At 39.4% G+C, this 25,316-nt stretch overlaps 2 protein-coding genes across 3 annotated transcripts in view; one reads left to right on the top strand and one right to left on the bottom strand.

Annotated features, from left to right (window-relative positions):
- Positions 1 to 8,628, top strand: part of CLGN (calmegin) — a 71,229-nt gene extending 62,601 nt beyond the window's left edge. Inside the window, exons 11-15 of the mRNA XM_049885240.1 lie at positions 1,520 to 1,735; positions 2,893 to 3,018; positions 3,238 to 3,397; positions 5,749 to 5,849; positions 7,775 to 8,628. Of these exons, the coding sequence (XP_049741197.1) occupies positions 1,520 to 1,735; positions 2,893 to 3,018; positions 3,238 to 3,397; positions 5,749 to 5,849; positions 7,775 to 7,855 (684 nt within the window). The 3' untranslated portion in view covers positions 7,856 to 8,628. The remainder of the gene's footprint in view (positions 1 to 1,519; positions 1,736 to 2,892; positions 3,019 to 3,237; positions 3,398 to 5,748; positions 5,850 to 7,774) is intronic.
- Positions 8,629 to 14,309: 5,681 nt separating this feature from the next.
- Positions 14,310 to 24,422, bottom strand: SCOC (short coiled-coil protein). 2 transcript variants are annotated; one of them, XM_049885241.1, is made up of 4 exons: positions 24,223 to 24,422; positions 18,243 to 18,314; positions 17,833 to 17,916; positions 14,310 to 16,075 (listed from the first exon to the last, which is right to left on the bottom strand). In XM_049885241.1, exons 1-4 carry the CDS (start codon positions 24,326 to 24,328, stop codon positions 15,933 to 15,935), a joined length of 405 nt encoding a protein of 134 aa, XP_049741198.1. In that variant the 5' UTR covers positions 24,329 to 24,422; the 3' UTR covers positions 14,310 to 15,932. The 2 variants fall into 2 exon arrangements, with proteins under 2 accessions (XP_049741198.1, XP_049741199.1); XM_049885242.1 differs by lacking the exon at positions 24,223 to 24,422 and adding an exon at positions 24,017 to 24,194.
- Positions 24,423 to 25,316: the final 894 nt, after the last annotated feature.

A 25,316-nucleotide genomic window follows, 5' to 3' on the forward strand; every position in this document is an offset into this window, starting at 1 on the left:
ACTCATTCACAACCTGTGTTATGCAGATGACACAACCTTGCTTACTGAAAGTGAAAAGGTCTTGAAGCACTTACTGATGAAGATCAAAGACCACAGCCTTCAGTATGGATTATACCTCAACATAAAACAAAAACCCTCACACCTGTACCAATAAGCAATGTTGTGATGAACAGAGAAAAGGTTGAGGTTGTCAGGGATTTAATTTTACTTGGATCCACAATCAACAGCCATGGAAGCAGCAGTCAATTAATCAAAAGACACATTGCTTTGGGCAGATCTGCTGCAAAAGTCCCCTTCAAAGTGTTGAAAAGCAAAGGTGCCACCTCGAAGACTAAGATGCACCTGACCGAAGTCATGATGTTTCCAGTCACCTCATATACATGTGAAAGCTGGACAATGAATAAGGAAGACCAGGGAAGAATTGACACCTTTCAGTTGTGGTGTTGGTGAAGAATATTGAATATACCATGGGTTGCCAAAAAAAACAAGCAAATCTGTCTTGGAAGAAGTACAACCAGAATGCTCCTTAGAAGCAACGATGGCAAGACTACGTCTCGTATACTTTGGACATGTTTTCAGGAAGGATCAATCACTGGAGAAGGACATCATGGTTGGTAGAAGGTCAGCAAAAAAGAGGAAGACCCTCAACGAGGTGGATTGACATAGTGGCTGCAACAATGGGGTCGAGCATAGCAACAGTTGTGAGAATGGTGCAGGACTGGGCAGTGTTTCGTTCTGTTGTGCACAGGGTCGCTGTGAGTCGGAACCGACTGGACGGCACCCAACAACAACCATGAGTACATACATATATACGCAGCTGTATGTTCTAATTGCTCACTGTAGTGTCTCTTCATAGTATTTATCACAAAATGTTATTAAATGTTTATTTTGGTAGCTTTTTTATTTAATGTCTGTCTGCCTCATTAGACTTTAAACACCACATATCACAGGAACAGTGTCTGCTTTGATCACTGTGTCCCTAGTGTCTGGAGTAGTACCTGGAGCAGGGTGGATAGATTGGAGGGTGGAGTGAGTCTTTGACAATTTAATAACTTAAGATTGGAACTTTTAGTTTGAATAGTCGTTCTGAGGTGGAACTATAATTCATTAGTGATGCTCGCGATGGGTCTGTGTTAAAAGGAGTGACACCCTTTTGCCCTACATTTATCACTTTCACTTAGGAATTTTAATAACCTCTTGCTTGAATAACTTTACTAAATCATAAAAGTTTTGTTTGAAATAGTATCACTTGTGAAATTCGGTTACTCCATTTTCTGCATGTGTTACTTTGACTTTTTGCAGTTTCAAGGCAGTATTATTTGTAGGGTACATTGTATACAGAAAAGGAAGAAATAAGATTTTATTTCCAGTGAATCACTGTGAATTAATATCAGTTAAAAGTTTGTTCTTTCTTCCCCAGGTAGTATTGCTAATTTTATCCAATGGTTACTGTTACTGGGGTACCATTTATAATGCAATTATTTCAGTTGCAAATGTCCTCTATTGTTTTTCCTTCCAGGGAATCTGGAGTCCTCGAAAAATTCCTAATCCAGATTATTTTGAAGATGACCATCCATTTCTTCTGACTTCTTTCCGTGCCCTCGGCTTAGAGCTTTGGTCCATGACCTCTGATATCTACTTTGACAATTTTATTATCTGTTCAGAAAAGGAAGTAGCAGATCGCTGGGCTGCAGATGGTTGGAGCATGAAAATCACGGTAGCGAGTGCTAATGAGGTACGGCATTGAGCCTAGCGGCAGCAGGCATTTTCATGTAACCCTGACAGGGCTCGGTCCTCTCAAAGGTGAACACTGTGTGCAGTGATACTAGATGCCCAGGAAGTGCCTTGGAACAGGTTTGTGTGGACAGAAGGCTCAGGTTTATTAGCAGTATTGTGGTACAGCCTCATTGTAAACTAGATCAGGAACTGTATATGCATATCTAAGTCCTCATTTTATTCATTAAACTATAATAAAAAAAAATAGCTTTCATTTAATCCTGTGTCTTACCTCAACAGCCATTTTGCTGTTTGTAGAAGTGACACTGCTTAGTATCTTCATCACCTTGCCAACTCAGGCCTAAGTGGTAAACAGTAATCTAAATATTATACTTCATTCAGTTTAACTACTTTTTACTTGAAAAAGTACAGAAAAATTTTAAATCCAACATTATTAAATTGTGTCTATTTTTTTTTCCAAATCTTACATTATATATTAAAGGCAAAGCTAAAATATTTCAACACAGTGCATCTTGGATGATGTGTCTTTAAAATGAACTAATATAAAGAAAAATGTATACCTTACATTTGCTTTCTTTGGACACTAGCAAAAACCATCCAAAGGGTAGGTGAGGGTTGAGGGAGTCTTGTTTTAGAACTCTTCTAAGACATTTGCGGGTTTGGGATTTTATTTTAATGAGAAACTGTTTTCTTACCAAAGGTCAGGTGTAAAATTTGTTTTAAATATAAAAAGATAAAGCACAATAATTCTGAGGTATAATTTTATTAATAAGCCGTTTAAAACTACAGAGTGAGTTTTCAGAGAGTTGTACACTTCTAAATGAACCATGCATACATCCATAAAGAATAGTTTACCCTGAGACCTACGAAAAAAGAAAGTTGTCGTTATCCTTGCTGGTAGTATTTTCCATTTTCATGGTAGCATATCTTCTACTATAGAGTCTTACTTAGTGATGCATGCTAATAATTAAAAATAATTAAAAAACTTAGACTTTACAAAGTATAAAGTGGGGGGAGGGAATGATATTTTAACTTTTACAAGTTCATCATTCGTTAAGGTGAAATGCCTAGGTAAAATAAATCTTTTTGTTGGCTGTATTTCCCAGCTGGGGTTGTAAAATTTGAATTGCATTTTTCTACTTACTTCTTCTATAGCCTGGTGTACTTAAACAGCTAATGGCAGCTGCTGAAGACCGCCCATGGCTTTGGCTCATTTATCTTGTGACAGCAGGGCTGCCAGTGGTATTAATTATTTCATTTTGTTGGCCAAGAAAAGTAAAGGTAAGGAAAATGAATTTCTTTCAACTTTTTTTTTTTTTTTAATTAGTCTTTACGGGTTCTATGAACTGAGCATGTGATTCTCAAAAGTAATAAACTAAATTTTCTAAAAGTTTTTACTGATAATTCACTATGTATGTTATCAGTTATTACAAAAAAAAAACCTGTTTTTATAATAGTGCTTTGTTTTTAGTAAAAATAGCTTATGTTAAACCACCACAGAAAAAGTACGAAGATGCAGACTATAAAAAAACTGACGTATGTAAACCACAGACAAAAGGAGCATTAGAGCAAGAAGTGAAGGAAGAGAAAGCAGCCCTGGAGAAACCAATAGAGGTAGAAGAAGAAAAAAAGCAAAGCGATGGTGAAATTCTTGAAAAAGGTAAGATGATAATGGTGGTTTATAATGAGGATCCTGGGCATGGCTCATAAAAACAGTGTATTACCTGGTAAACATCAATTGTTGCACTTGCTTGTTGCCAAATTTATACCATCTGAATCCCCAAGAATGCATGACTGTGGCAAAGATGAGTAACAAACCCTTACTGGGTGTTGTGCCCTGAACAGTCACCCTGAGTTTACATAGTTTTCTATCTCCTAAAAAATAGAGATTTAAATATTGGTCAGTTTCTTCAGAGCCTGGCAAGTATGAATCCTATGTGCCATAGTAGCTTTTTGCAAGGACTTTTTTTTCTTCTGAGAATGATGAAGATCAAATGCAAGGCATAGATGATGGCCCTTGTAGAAGACTAATGGGTATAAGGCACTTAACTGCAACAATCAACACCTAGTCTTCCAGTGGCTGGTATTTTTCAGGTAATTTATCATGTAGGATAAATAATTTCGTGTCGTGAAAGGGTTGCTGAATTATATTTCTGCTTCCATCTTATACTCAACTTTTAACGGTGTTAGAACTGAAAAACTGCAGCTTTTTGGTGGCTCTCCATTGAGACTTCCTTTGCAGCTGTAAAAAACCAAACCCGTTTCCATCGAATCGATTCCGACTCATAGCGACCCTATATGAATGATGGAGTGGAACTGCCCCATATGGTTTCTAGGGAGCTCCTGGTGTATTTGAACTGCCTACCTTTTGGTCAGCAGTAAACCCTTAACCACTGTGCCACCAGGGTTTCCAGTGCACACGTAGGTAGAAATAAAACCGGTGATATCTGCCAGGTGTAACTCCTAGCCCCAAGCCACGTTCCAGATTGAGCTCTGTACAGTTGACTCTGTTTTAAGCATTAATTTCATTAGTAGATGGTGAAGCAGTTGATTTAAAAACCAGACTTTCTTTCTTAAAAAAAACACACATACATATATGTATATACACATACATACAAACATACACACACACGTGTGTGTGTGTGTATACCAGGATATCTAAAACAACAGATTCCTTAGGTTGTCAATTTTCAAATCCTTAGTATATTGATAACACTATTTAGAAGGCATTTAAATAACTTCCACTGGAATATTTAAGTATCAAAAGGGCCTTCTTGTAGAAGGCACTTTCATGTATCCAGGTGGTTCCACATGATAGATGTGGGAATACATAGGAGATGTAGAGTTGTTGGATTGTCAGCTTCCTCTTCTCCAACCCCACCGTTTTTGGTAGGGTAGCAGTTTTTACATTCTGTAACTCCTTGTTCTTAGCTGCCGTGCAGTCAGCCCCCAGTTATAGCACAACAGATCTAAACACCACCCGGTCCTGTGCCATATCAGTTGCAGATTGGACCATTGTAACCTTTAGGGTTTTCATTGGCTGATTTTTGAAAGTAGATCACCAGACCTTTCTTTCTAGTCCATCTTTGTCTGGAAGCTCTGCTGAAACCTGTGCAGCAGCAGAATAACACATAAGCCTCCACTGACGGAAGGGTGGTAGCTGTACCTTAGGTGTGTTGGCTGGAAATTGAATCTGTGTCTCCCTCAGGAAAGGCAAGAATTCTACCACTGAACTACTGATGCCTCATATGTAGCTTCTGTTGTTATTAGCTGCCATTGAGTTGGCCGCCGCACTTATGGAGACCTCATGAACAATGGGATCAGACCACCGTGATCCATAGGATTTTCATTGTCTGGTTTTTTTGGAAGTAGGTTGCCAGGCCTTTCTTCGTAGTGTCTCAGTCTGGAAGCTCTGCTGAAACCTGTCCACCTTGGGTGACCGTGCTGGTAGTTGAAGTAGCAGTGGCATGGTTTCCAGCGTCACAGCAACATGCAAGCTGCCACAGTATAAATTGACAGACGAGCGGTGGTATATTGCTCCAAGGGTACACTTAATATCTTTGATAATGATAGTGACAGAGTTGGAGGCTTGGCTAAACAGAATCCAAAGGAAGGTCAGTAGCTAAAAAAATAATAATATACACAGGGAACAATAAATAAACATGTTTGAGAGTAAAATAGCATATTGAAGAGTAAAAGATCACCAGAAATTAAGGGAAGGGAAGTATTACCAAGGCATGAATACAGGAAAGATGTTACATTCTTTGGTTTTCATGTGACATACAGTTTATAACACGGCTGGTTCCTTCATCCTAGGCTTATCTCAAATGTGATGATTTACTTATAAAATGTGGCAAAATAATGAGTGTTTGTAATTAAAAAAAAAATTTCTAACTGAAGGAATTGTTTTTAAATACTAGAATTTAAGTAAATGCTTTTATTGTATTTAATATTTTCAGTAGAAGAATCCTAAATTCATTGAGTCTTTGCTTTCAATAAAATCTGTTCTAGAAGAGGAAGGTGAACCTGAGGAAAAGAGTGAAGAAGAAATTGAAATCATAGAAGGGCAAGAAGAAGGTAATAAATCAAATAAGTCTGGATCAGAGGATGAGGTAAGCAACTCTTTCACAGAAAATAAACTAATTTCCATATATGATTGTTATCCATAAAAAATTAATTCAATAAAGACCACAACCTGGTTGGTAAAGGACTTCTGCCATATTTCTTCCAGTTTTCATAAGTTACATATTTCATAAGCCTAAATATTATTTTTAAATGTATCCATAAAGAAGGCAAGAAGATACTATATATTATCTTAATATGTAATGAAACTGATTAGAGTTTACAAAATCTAAACTGAGCCTTATCTGTAAAAATTATGGCTTTATCATTAAAATACTCTATTGAAAGGTATAATAAACAGACATTTGAATATTTCAGAGGTAATATTGGTTATTACAAGACAGTTCCCTTTATAGCTGTTGTAAAAATATCCTTATTGTTTCAATATTTTAATGTCACATTGTGAAATATTTCATTGGGTAGTTGCCTGATACATGTTTTCTCAGATATTGAGTAAACCATTTTTTCTCCATTAACTTGATATGTTTACACATTTTTGGATCATGGTATAAAATGGAACTTTACAAAGTGTCGTTTTTTTAGTCAGTTACCGTGGAACCAGAAATCATTCAGGGTGTAATTCAGAACCAAAGCTCTCTTTTTTTACCCAGTATATAGCAAAAACCTGTTTTTTATACTTCTCTGTTGTTATTAGGCACTCTTGAGTTGATTTTTGACCCACAGTGATCCCATGTGACAGAGTAGAACTGCCCCATAGGGGTTTCTAGGCTGTAATCTTCTATGGGAGCAGATCATCAGATCTTTATCTTGGCAGAGCATCTGGCTAGGTTCGAACCACCAACCTTTCGGTTAGCAGCAGAGCACTTTTAACCTGGGTGCCTTATATTTCTCTAGATACAGCATTTTAAGAGCTTTCCAGAGCCAGGATCCTAACCACTCTAATTACTTAGTGTGAAGTACAGGAGAAGTACAGTTCTGCCTGGCCTCTGCATGGGATGTAATAAACTACCTTTCTTTCTCTGTTACCTCTTTTATTATTTTGTTCAGTTGCTTCCTAAAGCTTATTCAGTACACATATCTGGTCACTGATCGTAACTGCTGTATGTGTTTTTAAGGAGGCTTTGGGGACATTACCTATATGAATATCCATATTAGGGGGGCCAAGGGAAGATAATTTCCTCCAGATCTGAGTTTTAAACAGTCATTGTTTCAGCTGTCACTCTCTTCATACTTGCAATCATTGACTTGTACTCTGTATTCTAGTTATATTTTGTTCCACAAAACATTGTGTTCCTTTAAAAACACCTTAATTCCATCTGCCAATTGTTGAGCTTGCTTAAGTATATTTGTCAGTAAGCTAAAATAAACCAATTCTTTGCACAGTACAACCTTGAGAAATAATTATAACTTTCTTATGTATAATATCATATAATACCTTCATTATTTTATTTTGTTCCATGAGTTTAAACAAATGGCTTATTCTGGAGGAATAGGAAAAAAGACAAACCATAAATTGATGTTTTCTTTTCCTCTCTCCTAATTTTTGTACAGTATATATTACTTGAAAAGAACCCTGTAAAATCATTTTCAGCAATTTATTACTTACAGAAATATTGTGATGAAGTCAGTGCTCAGATATCCAACTGTGAAAATGAAGATACCATGTAACTATTAGTTAATAATGACAATGAGGTTAAGTCATGAAAATTAACATAGTATCCCTTTTCAGGTGCTTATTTGATAAGAAGGGTTATTCTAAAAATGCAGCCTCGACAAAGGAAAATACATCAGTTTATACACACATTTGTGATCAGCTGCATAAAGTAAAGAAATATACATAACATAGCATTTGATTGTTAGAACATATATCTTGGAGGATTAGATACATATAGTTTACTGCACTGTATAGTTACCCAAATGTACTAAAATAAACATTTTCCGATTCTTTTCCTAGATGAAGGAAGCAGATGAGAGCACGGGATCTGGAGATGGGCCAGTAAAGTCAGTACGCAAAAGAAGAGTACGAAAGGACTAAACTCTAGTCAAGTATTTTTAACCCCTGAGAGAGATACATGGCATTCTAAAATCAGTGTGCCAGAACTGAACTTGAATCAGTCTCCATATCCTGTCTCTAATATCTAACATTGTTATTGTTTCAAATATTTATTTTAGTCTTTCAGGGAAAAAAAAAAAAGCTAACTCTGAGGTTACTTGATCTTTGAATTTAGAATAAAAGAAAAATGGCAAGTTATGTATCAGATTTAAGAGATTAATATCATTATAAGTTACACAGTTTTAGTCATTTGGAGTTAGTTTTGGTTTGTACAGAGCAAAATAATATGCAGTAGCCTCACTGTGATTGGAAAAATCAGTTGTTGGAACTCCTCCTTAAACAGCTATACTACAACATAACTGGTAGTTCTATAATAAAAATGAAAGCATTCTGTTGTACAGAGCTAAATGCAATAAAAGTTTATGTATGGTTGTTTGATTCTATCAACAATTGAAAGTGTTGTATGTAACCCACGTTTACCTAGTTTGTGTGTCAAATTATTGGTATGGTTGGTCACTTAAGATAAATTACAGGTTCCTTTAAAGAGGTGCTTTGTTGACAGACAAGTCAACAGAACAGAAAGGTTCACGTGTCATTCGTAGAATCACTGGTTAATAGTGCAGCATATTTTACAGTTGGATGCAGAGATAACATATCAGAAAAAAAAGTGTACAGGTTTTTTCAAGCTTTTATAATTGTTTGATGCCAGAATGGCTTACCCCATTCACAAAATGGCTTATGTGTACATTGCTCTTGAAAATAAAATTTAAATATATTTTTTATGAAATTATACCCTTTTTAGCAGATAAATTATTACAGAGAAGGCTTTAAATTGTTTTATGTGATCATTGAGAAAGACCACTTGTCATCGTCGAGTTGACTCCAACTTAGGGTGACTCCATGGGTGTCAGAACCGTGCTCCATAGGGTTTTCAACAGCTGATGTTTCGGAGGTAGTTTGCCAGCCCTTCTGAGGCACCTCTGGATAGACTCAAACCTCCAACCTTTTGGTTAATCATCGAGCACTTACCCGTTTATACCACCCAGGGTTAAGAGGTTCTAATGACTAATAGATACCAGTCATCATGCCTTGTAATTTTATCTTGCCTCTTTCCTGACAAAGTCAAATCTATTTTAAGTCTGTTACCTCACCTAGCTTCACAGTTGCCTTTGGGGTAAATACAAGTTTTTTTTATTACTATGGCTCCTCTTTTTAAAGCAGTTGCCAGAAGTCACAGAACTAATTTAAAGTAGAGCTATGTTGTTCCATGTAAACATTTTTATTTAAGAGCTTTTTTTGTTTGGCTAACAAGTTTGGACCCTTTGGAAGGTGACCTAAATCTTTTAGAGCACAGAAAACTACTTTAATACTAATTATCTAGAGAATTTTATGCTAGTTGGGTAAGATTCTTGATTTCTTCGCAGACATATACATCCCTTCCTTGGGCAGCCCCAGCTATGCTCCTGTATAGCCCGCTCCCCAGCAGTGCACTGAGAGGAAAACGGGTCTTTCTCTCGCTTCCCCTTTTGCTAAAGGAGCGCTGACAGCCAGGAACACTGTTCAGTCCCTAGAGAGTGTGTTGAAAATGAAATTAAATGCTTTATTCCATTGCTGTATTCTGAACTTTCATAAATTGGTGGTGGCAAACCTTGATACATATTTTAGCCATAATTTTGTATTTATTTATACAAACTAAACACATTTTGCAAGGACTCCCTCTCTTGCTTTGTATTTAGAATGTTCAAATGAACTAGATATGATGAGTCATTCTAGATGAGAATACATGAAAGTCAATTACTTCAGGAGATAAAGCTTTTCTTAACTTTATGGAAACCTCAGCTGACGGGTGTCTCGTGTGTGGACATTTTTTCTAAAGTGTTTTTTTTAAAGCTTTTTTTTTTTGGTTGCAGGTTCATTTTGACTTTAACAAACTTTATGAGCTTTCGGTGGTGAAATCTGAACACCCAGTTTTGTCAGGTCACTGTTAATTGCCCCTCTGGGGATGTACCATAGCTGACAGGCTTAACCAAAACTTAAACTCTGCGAAGTAATATGGACCAGATCCATGCAGTAGACAGAGCCTGGGGAGGTAGCTACCTATATACATGTATCTCCATTTGTCTTTCTAAGGTATGAAGTCTTTCTTAATAACCAAGTGGCTTTTCCTTTTTCTACCCTAATCTGACTTTATTGTTTAAAATGACTTCAATTTTATTCTTTTCACTAATAAAGAAGGAAAATAAGTGCATTTTGCTTTTTCTTTAGTTGGCCTTTTTAGAGGCTTTTTAACTTGACCAAGCTAAAGCAACTTACCTTTTCTTGAATATTTTTTAAGGCAGCCCTGCTTCCATTTATAATTTTTCTAGAAGGATATCATCTTGCTAGAATTAGCAGTCTTTTTGAGATGTCAGTCCACAGATTTGGAGAGACAGGATAGAACTGATTTTGTAGTAAAATTAACCACTAGCAGTGAATTTAATGTACCTAGAAATTTAGTAGTCCAAAAATGATTTTGTATACAGTAAAAAAACTATTCAGAATATTTAAAAAAAAAAAAAAAAGATACATTACAATCTAGGCAGTTTTTTGGGTTCTTTTTTCAATATTGACTGTTTTAACTTGAGCAAGATTTAGAGATGAAATATCAGGTGGCTCCTTAAAGCTTTTATATGAGCGATTAAAACATAATAGCATTTCTGCATACATTTAAATGATTTGTTCTCAGATTATAACTTCAGTGTATTTCCATAGTGTGACAGCTGTGAGGAATTTAGGGAATTAAATTATTCCTAATCTGATAGGTGAGATGAAGGGGTGGTAGGAGAGAAAATACATTTGGAGTTTGATTCTAGAGATCCAAACACAGGGGAGAGTACGGTTAGAGAAGATGGGCAACAGGATGATTAGAAAATGACCTTTTAACACCCAGCTTAGTACCTTAAGCATTTTGTATGTTAAATACAGTATACATTCTTCATAAAATTTGGGGGGTATTCTCAGGTTTTAATAACGCGAGAGAAAGACTCAGTGATCTGCCTAGAAAACCCTATGAGGCAGTTCTGCTGTGTCACATGGGGTCACCAAGAGTCAAAATCAACTCATCGGCACCTGACAACAACCATAACAGACTAGACACATGATCAGGAGCCATCTATAAATAATGCGTACACTTTAAAACAGGATTAATACACAATTGGTTGTAATGTATTACTTTAGCTTCTGTCATCACTTCTCCACACCTCCACCCACCCCATTATAAGGCAAATTAGGCCCTAAGGCCAATATGAAGGAGCCCTGTGGTACAGTGGTTAAGCGCTCGGCTGCTAACCGAAAGGTCAGCGATTTGAACCCACCAGCTCCTCCTCAGGAGGAAGATATAGTAGTCTGTTTCCATAAAGGCTACAGCCTTGGAAACCTTATGGGGCAGTTCTACCTTGTCCTGTATGGTTGCCATGAGTCAGAATCGACTTGATGGCTATAGTGGAAGGCCACCATAATCGAAGTCCTTGTTACAGCAAATTTGCCTTTAAATACCATTAACCTATTTTTTTTTTAACCTATAGGATTTAGATAAACTGTAGCTTGTTTTTCTGATAAGAGTAGCTAAGAGGCAGTTAACTCATTTTCTTTCAGTTCTTATACAGTCTTTCCAATAATCACATCTGTTCTTTCATGATTACAAGTGGTCTTAACAACTAGTTACCTCTGGATCTTGGCTGGTAATAATTTATTTTGGTTTTATCAATATTAAAGAAATACCTGATGATGACCACCAGAGGGTGTGAACTCAAGATAGGGAAAAAGAATTATTGGGGAAAGTAAGAAAATGTTCTAAAGAATCAAGATCAGTTTTGTTTTGCTTTGGACTAAATTTTAGATTTTATAATTCACCTCTCATGAACAGAGCTGCGACATTATAAACTACTTGGAACTACATACTTACATGATTTTGGTTACTTTTCTACAAAATTTTTTTGCTACAGGTACAATTCCAAAATCCAAAAAAGCTCTGAAAACAAAGTTTTTTCATCAGTTGGGCACCAAAACTCATTTGTCAGCCAAACCTGACGCCACCTGACAGGCTTTTTATAGTCTTTACCCACTTAATATCGATGTTCATAACAAAAACCAAAAGCGTGTGGCGTTGGTGTTCACGTGGCCTGTGGGCAGGACGTATATTTCAGATGTTTTGTCATCTACGAAGCCAGTAGTTGTAGGGGTGGCAGTTGGAAAAAAGTCAAAATGTTAAATGAATTGGTTACTCCGTGATGCTTGTAGAGGAGCCCTAGTGGCACAATGGTTAAAGCACTCAGCTGCTAACTGAAAGGTCGATGGTTCGAACCCACCAATCAGTCACTCCATAGGAGAAAGATGTAGTTGTCTGCTTCCATAAAGATTACAGCCTAGGGAACCCTGTAGGGCAGTTCTACTCTACTCTGTAGGGCTCCTGTGAGTCGGAATCAACTCAAGGGCAACGCGGTTGGTTTTGGTGCTTTTGGCAAGGTATCACAAAAAAGAACTGACCAGTTTCCAAGGAGAGGTGGAAGGGAATAGAGAAGTTCAAATATTAGGAACCTCACAGGGTTAGAAAAGTCAATTGCTTCTGTACCCTGAATAGCATCAAAGGCTCAAAATTGTTTTGAGGACGTGGGAGATGGAGGGGGAAAACCAACTGAGACTCCTCTGCCAAATATTAAGCGAAAAAAAGGGGGGGGGGCACCCAGCCCTGTGGCAATAGTGTGGGTGTATTATTCCACAAACTGTCATATTCACTTGGCCTCCAGGTAGCCTCCGTTTTTAGAGAGGCAGGATCCTGTGCAGAAGGAAAGAAGGAAAAGATACTTGAAGAATTTTGCCTAGAAAAGAGCTTGGTTGTGGTTCCCAGCCCATAGAACTAGAAGCATATAGACAAAGAGCCTGAGTTTTCTGAGAGGATTTTTCTACCAAACGTGGGCTTGATCTTAAAACGATGGGCGCCAAACACGTGGATTATTTTCACAACTCCCATGGAGGGAACACTCCCCAACCTCCACTTCGGATGTAGCCATGAGGGAAATGGATAAGAAATAACTTGCTCAGAGAGAGGAACCGTGGAGGGCAAGGAACAAGGGCGTCCCTGCCAGAGATCACAATCAGGGTGTAATCAAGGAACTTCCCCCACTATTAGGGACAGAATCTTAACAGGGCTTCCCTAGGAATATTCCATAATTGCTTTGAATCAGTGTTTCACTTTCTTCCATTTTCCAAATTGAGAGTTTTTATTGTGGTCATCATCTCCACTATTTCACCATTACACAGAGGCAGGGCCAAGGATGTTGTTGCTCTCGAGTCAAATCCGACTCATGGCGACCCCATGTGTGCTGAATAGAATTGCACCATAGGGTTTTCAAGGATATGACCTTTCAGAAGCAGACGCCAGGACAGTCTAACAATGTGCCTCTAGGTGGGTTCAAACTGCCAACCTTTTGACTAGTAGTCGAGCACTTAACCATTTTCACCACCCAGGGACTGATCAGTTTAGAAATTGTCAGACTATTAAATAGCCACATCTACAGTTGATGGACCTTGATAAAGATTCTGGATTTTCAATCAGTAACTGGTTGAGCAGGGGTGAGTAATCCAATGCTTTAACCATGTGCCACCCTGAGACTCCTGCATATTAGAATGGCAACAACTTGTGACTTGGAAGTCGTGTGTTGAAAATGGCAGGGCCATCCTCAGCCCAAGCCCCTGAATAAATGTATAGAAAAAACCTCCCAGGCTACAGTGCTCGCCTTGGAACCATCAGTTGGGAGAGAAACTGTTATTCTGTATTCTTCATCGTCAGGCCCGGTAACTGAGTAGCTTGTTGTGTGCCGTGGGGTTGACCCCAACTCATAGTGACCCCACAGAACAGAAGAGCACTGCCCCGTAGGGTTTCCCTATGCTGTCATCTTTACGAGAGAAGATCACGAGGTGTTTTCTCCTGGAGAGCCTTTCAGTTAGCAACACTTAACCATTGAGCAACCATGGCTTCTTACAGTAGCTTGGCTTAACCTAAAAAGTACAACCCCCTGTACCCTGGAGGTAGAGCCCTGGTGATTCAGTAGGTAAGAGCCTGGCTGCTAACCAAAAAGTCAACAGTTCAAATCCATCAGCTGCTCCTTGGAAACCCTATGGGGCAGTTCTGCTTTGTCCTGGAGGATCACTATGAGTCAAAGTCAATTCTACGGCAATGGGTTTGGTTTTTTCAAGTTTTTACCCTGGAGATCTTGGATTCTTTTTCTCTTTGCTTTGTTTTTATTTTTAAAATTAATGTGTAACATCTGCCAATATTTGTTTTAATAAAAATAGTATTCCCCCAAACACCCAGTAATATGCATACTTAAGCTTTGAACAACCCTGGGCATGCCACCGCCTACCCCAGTTCCTCAGGCAATCATATCGAAACACACAGTGTCTGAAACAGCTTTTTATTAAACAGCAAAGCAGAACTGCATCACAATTTTTACATGTTTGTAAATTAGGTCACAAGAGGGATGCAGAATGTTTGCAGTATGACTAGTATGTATTCATACAGCTAAAGTCACTTAACAGATCATACTTACACCAATACAATCGTAAGATTATTCCATGATTAAAAGTAACCCAAATCTAACAACCATCAACTGTATTAGTGGATCTCTCTTCCTATTAGAATTAACATTACTTTTGAATGGAACCCACAACCGAATTGTAAAAAAGTTTAGTAAAAGGATGCCTAAAACTCTATAGAAATAGTTGATTTACAGAAAATTCTGGGAGAAGTGGTGAGATAAAATACTGAGGAAGATTATCAGTTAGTACAAAAGAAAAACTCCCATTTTCTTCATGATTCTGATACTAATAAACAAGTGTTTCTGCAAAAAATGAAATGGGTGCTATAAATGAACCTTAAGAGACCAAATTCTTTGTAACTGCTGTCTTCCAGATGTGGTTTACGTTAAGCTAAAAAAAAAATCATTGCCATCAAGTGGATTCCAACTCATAACGACCCCATAGGACAGAGCAGAACTGCCCCATAGGGTTTCCAGGGCGTGTGTGGTGGATTGGAACTGCTGACCTTCGGGTCAGCAGCTGTAGCTCTTAACCACCACACCACCAGGGCTTCCTAGATTAAGATAGTCAGACTTAATCCACTTTCATATATGTCAACCCAAGAGACCTAATCTGTGGCGATGACAACACAAATTTGGAACGAAAACATTTGGAGTCGGTTACTACTGCTTACCAGGTATTTTTCCCACCCTATTTCTATTTTTCCCAAGATTTTTTATATTAAACAACCAGATCCCATTTTTTTTCAGATACCAAGTTGGTCATTTTGTGCAGATGGAAGTATCAAACAACAAATCTTCCCAATTTGAAAATTCCTAGTTTCAGAGAACAATCTTCATTTTTATAGTGTCTGTTTTCAATTTATTAAAAACCAACAGTCTTATTACTAAATATAACAAATGACAGGCCCTAGCTGACAAAGTTATTTTGATTAAGTTTCAACAATGAGTTCAGGTTACTCCCATGAATGATTAATTATTAAAATTACTTTTACAAATGTGGAACCAGCTTTTTTCTTCCTCAGGGTAAGGGAAATGGGGAGGAGGAGGCAAATGGAAAAGAGGCACAAGACGGTGGACAGGGTACATACATAGCTGTGCATATTCAGTACATGATTTTGGTCACTTTCACAACATAGTAGCTACCTTCTTGTATCATCTTTTACCACACCTATAATAAAAGACTCTGCTAAACCTAAAAATCAAAGTAAATTTGATAAAACATTCATTTTCAAGTTTTCATAAATATATGCAATTCTAATTATAAAGTCTCTACATTTGCACATTTTCATACGACGGCACTGGGTTGGAACGTAATACACAAACTCAGAGAAGTCTCCTGTTATGCTCTTAGTGCTCTTAATTTTGCCTAGATGTGCCATTATCTTAATATTCAATAAAGCCACAAACAAAAGTACTGTAACTTTTGGAGTCTACCCAAGTTAAAAAAACCCAGCAATTCCATAAAACAGGATATCGACCCCTTATTTTCTTTTGCTTTTTGTGTCAGTTGTTTGAAAAACACTAGAAGCTGACATGAGGTTTTCTATGTATTGTCCAAGAACTTGGTTTTCTGATTTTAGCTTCAGATTTTCTTCCTTAACTGCATCAACTCTTGCCGAGAGGTCTATATATTAAAAAAAAAAAAGCTCATTAACAGTAAAATGATGGCAATGACTTCAAATTACCAAATTTTTTTAAGAGTCATTCTTCAGGGAGATAACAAAACCCTTAAAGTTTGCTTTTAAATTAAGACTGCTGTAGCATGGCATAGTGGTTAAGAGTTTGGCTGCTAACCAAAAGGTCTGCAGTTCAAATCCACCAGCCGCTCCTGGGAAACCCTATGGGCCAGTTCTACTTTGTTCTCTAGGGTGCCTATGAGTCAGAATTGACTCAACGGTAAAGGGGTTTTTTTTAGTTTAGAGTGAAGTGCAGGTAAACAAAGTAAACTGAGTGCAAATCAGACAATTCCTAGAAACACTTTTTGGCAAGTCAAATATATTTCACATTAAACTAAATGTTATTCTTTGTAAACGGCATTTATGTTGAGTAGTTAACTCTTAGAAAAGTTACTTAAAAAAAGAACACTTGTTTGTAAAATATGAATTCTGGTTCATGTCTTAACATGAACTTAATATCTTTACTGTAAATGTTTAAGAAAATGTAGTAGATGAACACAACTGATTTCATAAACTGGATATGGGCAGTCAGCTTCCAAGCAACTAATCATTTTATATAAGCAAGAAATTAAAGAGGCACAGTTCCTGATAATCGAATTAAAAAATTACCTCCATTCATTCATTTACCAAATACGTACTGAGTACCCTCTATGAGCCAGGCCCTGTTCTAGATGCCAAGGGTGCAGCAGTGAACAAAAGGAAAGGCCCCTGCCCTCACAGAGCTTACATTCTAATATGCATGTGTGTGTGCATACACAGGGCGCACACTGGAGGCCAGGGGCCGGCATTAAACAAGTAAACATGTATCATATAGTGACGAGCTGGTCTGGAGAAAAGGCAAGGAGGGTAAGAGTGATAGCAAGTGGAAGAGAAGTTGCTCTTTTCTACGGTATAGTCAAGGGGAGCTTTTTTGGTAAGGGGGGTTGACCAGAGACCTAAATGAAGTGCGGGAACTGAGGAATATAGATATGCAAATAACTAAGGGCAGAAGATTCTGGCAGAGGGACCAGCAACTCCTAAGGCCCTGAACAGAAACATCCTTGGAACGTTGAAGGAGGTGAGTGTGCGTCTGAGGTGGAATTTACGAGGCAGAGGGTGACAAGACTCTGAATGGCAACAGAGAAGTCTAGCCCACAGAAGGACTCTGGCTGTTAACCATCTGTGTAAATGGGAAGCCACTGGAGGGTTCCAAGTGCCATGATCTGCTTACTCTGGCTCCAAAAAACTCCAGAACACAGCTTCTTTAATTTCGTTAAGAAACAAAAGATGTTTCAGTGATGGTAATTAATTTTATATACAAGACACTTAGAAAATGAAAAAACTGAGATCAATTCCCTTTTAATCTCTATGAGATTAATACATTATTTTTTAATATAAGCTTAATAAATGTGGACTTCATACAATGCAGAGGCTTAAAAATAGGCTCTCAGGTACAAAACAGCATTATGCCAGGTATTGAAGGAAAAATGTAAGACCTTAAAGAGGAAACATTAACACTACTTGACCTCCTTGCTGAACCACATCTCTTCTTTGAAACCACCAGCCAACACCACAGGCAGGCGGAAGGAGGAGGAAAAAACTATTGAAAGGGACTTTGCAGTTTATACTTTAAAAAATTGTGTACATTCACATAAAAGTTAGCGACATAAATGCTAATTTCAATTAATGGGATGTCACTCAAGAAAACCACAAAATGCAAGCTCACCTTCAAGTGTGTGTTGGAGTTCTAACACTTGATTAATAAGTCGTGTTTTTTCCTCCAGTTCCACCTGATTTTCAGCATCAACTGCTGTAATAAAAAAAGATTCAAATTTATTTTTAACATGAGGTATCTTTTGTGTAGCTTAGTGCTTAAAAAATCTGCAAGATGCTTTATGTTCATTACCTTACTTGTACAAAAGCTCTGTGAAGTAAAAACCTACATCCCCACTTTACAGATGAGGACACCGGAGTAGAAATTAAACCAGCTCCAAAACCTTCACAGTTAAGTTATATGGGATATAAATAAACACATTAGCTTAGATCCAAGTCTTCTAATAATTGCTTCTCTGTTCTTTCCACTGCCAAAGCATCCACAAAGCCAGGAATGTACCGGAAGGAAAACGAGAGACGTACCATCCACGTCTGCGTTCATCATCTTGGGTAACAAACTTCTGGGCCTTGGATACAAAATTCTTGATGAATGACCTGCAGTGAGGAAAGACTCAGAAATATAAACACATACAGCAACACAAATGCTTTTTCAAAAGATTTAATTAAATTATTGACCTAATAGGCTCCTTATCACATGCTTTACTGTTTCTAAGAATAAAATAAATATCCAACTGCAACCAACCCAAAACCAGACCCACTGCCACTGAGTTGATTCCAACTCACAGCGACCCTAGAGAACAGGGCAGAACTGCCCCATAGGGTTCCCGAGGCCGTCACCTTCACAGAAGCAGACCGCCACGTCTTCCGCAGAGCAGCCGGTGGGTTCGAACTGCTGGCCTTTCGGTTAGCAGCCCAGCACTTCAACCACTGTACCCCCACTGGTTGCTATCCTTATTCGATAGCAAAGGGTGTGTATAAATAATTTACAAGAGAAGTATGTTAATGAACAATAAAATATGTTCAGTTCTTTGGTAATAAAAAAAATGCATAATAAAATGAGATACCCCTGTACATCTATTAGGAACCCTGGAGGTGCAGTAGTTAAGAGCTAAACAAAAGGTCGGCAGTTCAAATCTACCAGCTGCTCCTTGGAAACCCTATGTGGCAGTTCAACTCTGTCCTATAGGGTTGCTGTGAGTTGGAATCGAATCAACAGCAACCGGTTTGGTTTGGTACATCTATTAAATTTTTTTTTTTTAAAGGCAAGAGAATGATTAATACTAGTAAGGTTTTGGAAAAACAAATACACAAATATTGGACACAAATTTTCAATATGTATTTTTTTTTTTTGGAAAGCAGCAATAATAAGATTCATAAAAACATGTAAGTCTTTTTTACTAAGTAATTTTACCCTTGGAAATTTAACCTAAGGACAATGACAATGAAGGAAAAAGTTACACATATAAAAATGTTCACTTCAACCTTATTCACGACCTAATACATTGGGAACAACATAATTGTCCATTCAGATTCTGCTGTAATTTCTAATACAGTGGCTACGAAAAGTAATTATGATGACTGTAACAACATGGAAGAATGTTTATGAAATTGTATATTCACTGATGTAAATTATGTAAAAGATGAATAAATATGTATAAAACAAACACAGCAAAATGAAAAAGTTATTAAAGACAATGGTAAGGATGAAGACCAATCCTTTTCAAAATACTCTTCATCATTAAAGTACTGTTTTACAGATACTGTTTACCAAAAAAAAAAAAAAAAACCTGTTGCTGTCCAGGGGATTCAAAAGAAAAATACTATGTATCTAAAACACTACTATGGAATAAATGGAAGTTTTCCATGTCACCTCTTGGTTATAGTTAAACCAAAACAGATGAATCCTGCTGTAAATAAGTAAAATACTAACATATCATTGTTCGGATAAAAGGCTCCAAAATATCAGACCACAAAATTCCAGGGGAACATGTTCTGCTAACCTGATAACACTGATTTCACCTTCAAAGTGCTGAAAATATATTAAATAATCCTACCAGATTGCTACCAAAAACAGATCTTTTAACTCATCTACTACACTGAAGCAACCTAGACCTGTTTTGTCTATGGTGTTATTCTTTCACCAAGTATTTATGAAGCATTTACTACACCTAGATATTGTTGTTTCCATATGCTAACCAGTGAAACCCAGCCCTATGGAGCAAGGATGTCTGTACACTAGAAACTAGACTCACAACCACTTATCCATTGTTACAGGTGCTCTCTCCCACTTCTTTTTCACATGGTTCTGTGCACTTCAAAGAATGTATATCTTGGTATATCCATGTAAATCTAAATAGACTGATTGGTATACATTCTTTCAAATGTTCTTTTTTTGGTAACTTATTCAACCTATTCTGGTGTTTGAAGATCACACTTAGAAAATTATTCCTCTCCATTCAATCTCTTATAACAGAAGAGGAAGAGTGTTAGCAAGGAAGGCCTGATTTGACACTTCCCTGAGAGATGCATATTTCTAAGGAGGTCCAGTCATCCTCACTTTTCATACCATTTCAACCACTCATCTGGCTGAAGGAGGGCTGGGAGAGATGACAGAGGCAACAGCCAAAAGCAAAAGTAAGTGACTTCAGGAGGACTCGGCCACAGTAGACTGCAACTTGGCCATTTCCCCTGTACACCTTAGCTTTTGATAAAAAGAGCTTAACATTTCTATTATCCAGGTTTTTGAGTTTTTTGAAGAATACAGCTAAAACAATTTTCATAATATATGAGAAGAGTTTTACAAGCGAAAGCAACTAATAATCATGAAATTAAATACATGTGATTTTGAAATCTGATGTAGTATGGGGATGGGATATACTTATTTTGCTTATGTTTCTTTCTAACATTAAAATTAAACCAAAAAGTATTCTACAAATGCACAAGTGTTTCAGACCAATCACTGTCGAGAATAAAGAAAAAAAAAGCCAGGTTCTGAAATTTTGGTCACATTGTTTGGCTCAAACAGAAAATCTATAAATAGCTTATCAATAGTTTGACTTCATCTGACACAAAAAAAAATGAAAAAAAAAAAAGCAGAAACAACAAGGGAAGAGAGGCCTAGAGGCCTAATTAGGTGAAAAATTGCTCTAAGAAAAGCACAGTTGGGACTGATTGACAGGAATGGGGGAGCAGGACAAAAGCTGGGCCACCAGGACAGTCCTGTAGGCTATACCACACAACCTAGGCAGCACCAGTCACGGAGTCTGTGTAAAAGACACACCCCAAGGGTTGTACAGTACAAAACCTGCCCAACTGTATGTCACAGCCCTATGCAAAAGGCACTACTTCTAAATAAAGTAGACCAGAGCATTATCTGCTGTCTCTCCACAACAACAAAAAGTAGCAATTTTCTCCTATTGCAATGTAACGAAATACTACGACCTCAAACACTGTTCTATTGTATATATTCAAAATATTTCTGTAGATTTTAGAGTAACAAGCTGACTTCCTTACTGGGATCAAAGGGTTTATTGAGATCCCTGTGTCAAAATATTTCAGGCGTGGATATTATTTTCTTTCAAAATACAATCAATCCTCAAACTGCAATATTTAGCCTAAAATATTATCACACACTACACCACAGCATATCATAATTATGTACTCAATACAAGACTGATTTTTCCAACTATAAAATCCTTCCTTATCTACAGTTGCTATCACATCTATCCAATTCCACGTCAAATGTACTCTTATGAGTTCATTTTAAACTCTTCTCATTCCTACACATAAATGGAAATCTGACTTGAAAAGAAAATCTAATCCAAAGTATCTCAAGTGCAAGAACACTGAAACAAATGTGGGGTGCTGCGGCTCTGTTCAAGCCAAGGCTGCCCTGTCTACCCTGCTCCTGCCTTAGCTCTGAAATGGACATGATGCTCCAAGAGCCTTCAACTTCAACCAAGCCTAGGTCACACATCTTATAAAACTTCTCAAAAATCACAGTAAATTTTGGTGCCTATCCTCAACCAGTTGTGGTCAGTAGTAGAGAACCCAGAATTATTCTGATAATTTAAGTCCAGGAACCAGAAGGTAGGGTGAGAACAAGGATCAGGAAGTATGGAAAGCATTAGGACAAGATCCATTTAATCACCTAAGTTATCTTTTCTGTGCCCACACCTAACTGTGACCAAAGACTATCACATTACCCAAATATACCTCTACGTTTCTACTAATAGTATCACAACATCCCTCTTCTCAAGAGGAAGTTTAGCACAGTGATTAGGAACACGAACTTTGCATGGATTCAAACCTTAGCTCTGCCATTTATAAGCTCTGAAGCCCCAGATGAGGTTAACATCTCAGCCTCAGTTTCCTTATCTGTAAAGTGGGAAAAACAACAGAATGTACCTAGTGGGGTTGTTGTGAGGATTTAATGAGTTGATACACAAATATGCTTGGAACAGTACCTGTATATACCACATTTTTCTGCAAATAACACATCCACACATATAACTTGCATAGCACGCCTAGGAAAATAATGCGTGAGAGGGGTGCTTAAACAATTCAGGCCAAAGAGCCTTAGAAAAATCATCTGGTCTACCTGCCAAAGATGAGAGTGGCTTACCCAAGATCATAGAGCTAATTATCAACAGAGCCAAGACTGCAGCCAATGTCCCACTGTGGGTTTTTCCACCATTCCATTACCGCTATGCTCACACATGAGGCTTAAGGTTTTAAGACTTTTCCCTGTTATTTGCCCAGCCTAAACCACCAAACTTTTCTGCATCTAAAACAGATTTCCATCTATAATCTACCAACCATCCTCTGTCATCTACTTATAATGGACTCGTAAAACTACTAAAATAATATCTTTGCGCATTAATGTACTAAATGCTTTACTTATTATTTCATCAAATTGACAGAAGGACATTGCAATTTACAGATGTGGACACTAAATCTCAGAATGGTTATGTATCTTGCCTCAAGTTTCACAACCAATGTCTGTACCAAGAATCTGAGCCCAGGTCTAACTTCAAAGTCCCTGCTTTTTCCATTAAACAACGAAAGAAATTTTAATATGGCCCTAATCAAAGTTTATGGAGCCCTGGTGGTACAATGACTAAGGGTTAGGCTACTAACTGAAATGTGGGTGATGTGAACCCACACAGCACCCAGCGGGAGAAAGACCCAGAGGTCTGCTTCGGTAAGCATTACTGTTGTTAGGTGCCACAGTTGTTTTTGACTCATGGTGACCTCATGTGACAGGAGAACTACGTCATAGGGTTTTCTAGGCTGTAATCTTCACAGGAGCAAATCATCAGGCCTTTCTCCCACAAGGGCTGATGGGTACAATCGCCAACCTTTCAGTATCCCTTAGCCTTTGCACTATAAAAATCACAGCCAAGAAAACTCTATGGGGTGGTTCTACTCTGTCATTTGGGCTTGCTACGAGTCGAAAACGACTAAACGGCACCCCACAACAACAGCAATGAAAGTTTGCCCAACATTTTACAACCCCTGATGCTGAAGATAAATTTCATTCCCTTTAAACTGCATCGACTTTGCTCAGATTCACTCCAATTCAGTGTTTTAACTTGGTTCTGGTTAGATACATTACGTTTCAAATTCCTCAAGATCAAATGAGGATCTGAACTCAGGCTAGATCCCCAGAGAGGGGCTAACCATGTTGAGTTTTGTCAGTGGGGCTCACGAGGATATACAGGCATGGGTCCTCACAGGAAGAGAGACCGGGTTGGGAACAGCAGGCAAGTAACTGCTTTTAATGTTGTTATGTCATAGTACTAGTGAGACTGATACACTGGATAACAGAAGCCTTCCTTGCCTTTCTAGGAAAGTAGCCTTTTTCCCCCCAATCCTTAACACACAGCCCAAACTTGTTCAGCAGGACTCTTGTGAGAAGCCAACGGAGAATCAAAGCCGGGTGCTGCCGTCAGCGCCTGGATAGGCCCCCAGAGCTCATCACACCGCTCGCCCGCCTCCCTCCCCGCCTCCCCGTCCTCTTCCGGCCCTATTCCCCAACTCGGACTCTCGGCAGAACAGCCAGGGCAGGTCCAGTCGTGCCGGGTCCCATCCCGCCCAAACGGCCCTCCCGCGGTCGCGATCCCGAGGACAGCGGGAGAAGGCGGCAGGGGGCAGGGGGCCGGGGCTGGGGGCCGGGGGCTCGGGCTGGGGCCCGGGGGCCGGGGCTGGGGGCCGGGGGCCGGGGGCCGGGGGCTGGGGCTCGGGCCGGGGCCGGGGCCGAGGCCGGGGCCGGGGGGGGCCCGCCCCACAGGTACCTCTGGCCCGATAACGCGATAAGCGAAGGAAGGTGGCGCGGGGATCTGCAGGAAGCCAGGCCTCAGCCGCCCACCCACCGACTGCCTAGGCGGAGGCCGCTCCCCCGGCCCTCGGGCTCCGCCCGCGTCCCCGCCCATCCCGCCTGCCGGCCCTCGGCGGCACAGACGCCGCTACTCCAGGCTCCCCGGCCCGGAACCGCCCTCACCTGCCGTTCGAGGCGCCGCGACAGGGACGGGCTGGGAAGACGCCTCAGGCCCGGACACTTGGGCCCACTGACACGGGCAGCCCCGCCTCCTCCGCTCACGGAGCATGCGCCGAGCCAGAAGTCCCGCCTCGGCCCACACAGCTGCCAGCCAATCATCGCTCAGAGTACACGCCTGCGTACTAGCTGCCCGGCGCCCCACTCTTCCTGGCTCAAAGCACCTGATCTATCTTTTGCTGTAATAAAAGGACATTGGCTTCCAATCAGGATTCAGGTCGTTGTGGGCAAGGAAGGATGGGCGTGTCCGGGAAGAGCAACAGCCAATGAAAGTACGGAGGCGAGGTTAAGCGCGTGATAGCCGGTCCAGGCGATGCAGCTCTTGGGCCTCACCACCCCCCACCCCCACCCCCAGCCCATCCCCCACCACCCACCCCCAGCCCCATCCCCCACCACCCACCCCCAGCCCCATCCCCCACCACCCACCACCCACCCACTGCCATCAAGCTGATTCCGACTCATAGGGACACTATAGAACAGAGCAGAACTGCCCCACAGGCTTTCCGAGGAGCACCTGGTGGATTCAAACTTGGTTAGCAGCTGTAGCACAGCAAAAGGAACAAACCAAACCGGTTGCCGTGGAGTGGATTCCGACTCATGGGGACTCTAAGACAGAGTAGAACTGCCCCGTAGGGTTTCAGAGGAGTGCCGGTGGGTTCGAACTTTCAGTCTTTTGGTCAGCAGCCATAGCTCTTAACCAGTATGCCACCAGGGTTTCCTCAGTCTCTGCAGTAACCTGAAAATTGGGATCAGAAATCCTGACCGGATAATCCCGGCTGCTGTCAGGAAAACGGTTGCTTTAGCCGAAAGGTAGGCGAGGGAAAAATCATTCAAATTTAAGAAAGGGGCATTTGTGAACTGAAGAGAGAGAGAGCCAAGGCAATACCTTTGTTCCTTGATTCTAAAAGTAGACTTTACCATATTTTTTATTTCCCAAATTGAAATGCTCGTAAAGTGTCCGTGAAGTGGAATGTTCTCCCTGCCTGCCTCCCTCAAACTATTATTAAATCTTTAGTGCCCCTGACAAATGATATTTTAGA

This window comes from Elephas maximus, chromosome 5 (genome assembly GCF_024166365.1).
Source record: "Elephas maximus indicus isolate mEleMax1 chromosome 5, mEleMax1 primary haplotype, whole genome shotgun sequence".
Taxonomy (NCBI): domain Eukaryota; kingdom Metazoa; phylum Chordata; class Mammalia; order Proboscidea; family Elephantidae; genus Elephas; species Elephas maximus.

Excerpts from the sequence above, each read along its gene's own strand:
- SCOC (XM_049885241.1), bottom strand. The coding sequence starts at position 24,328 with ATGCTCCGTGAGCGGAGGAGGCGGGGCTGCCCGTGTCAGTGGGCCCAA. Across the intron at positions 17,917-18,242 it reads GATGAACGCAGACGTGGATG|CAGTTGATGCTGAAAATCAG; the intron begins GTACGTCTCTCG and ends TTTTTATTACAG. Across the intron at positions 16,076-17,832 it reads ACTCCAACACACACTTGAAG|ACCTCTCGGCAAGAGTTGAT; the intron begins GTGAGCTTGCAT and ends TTTAATATATAG.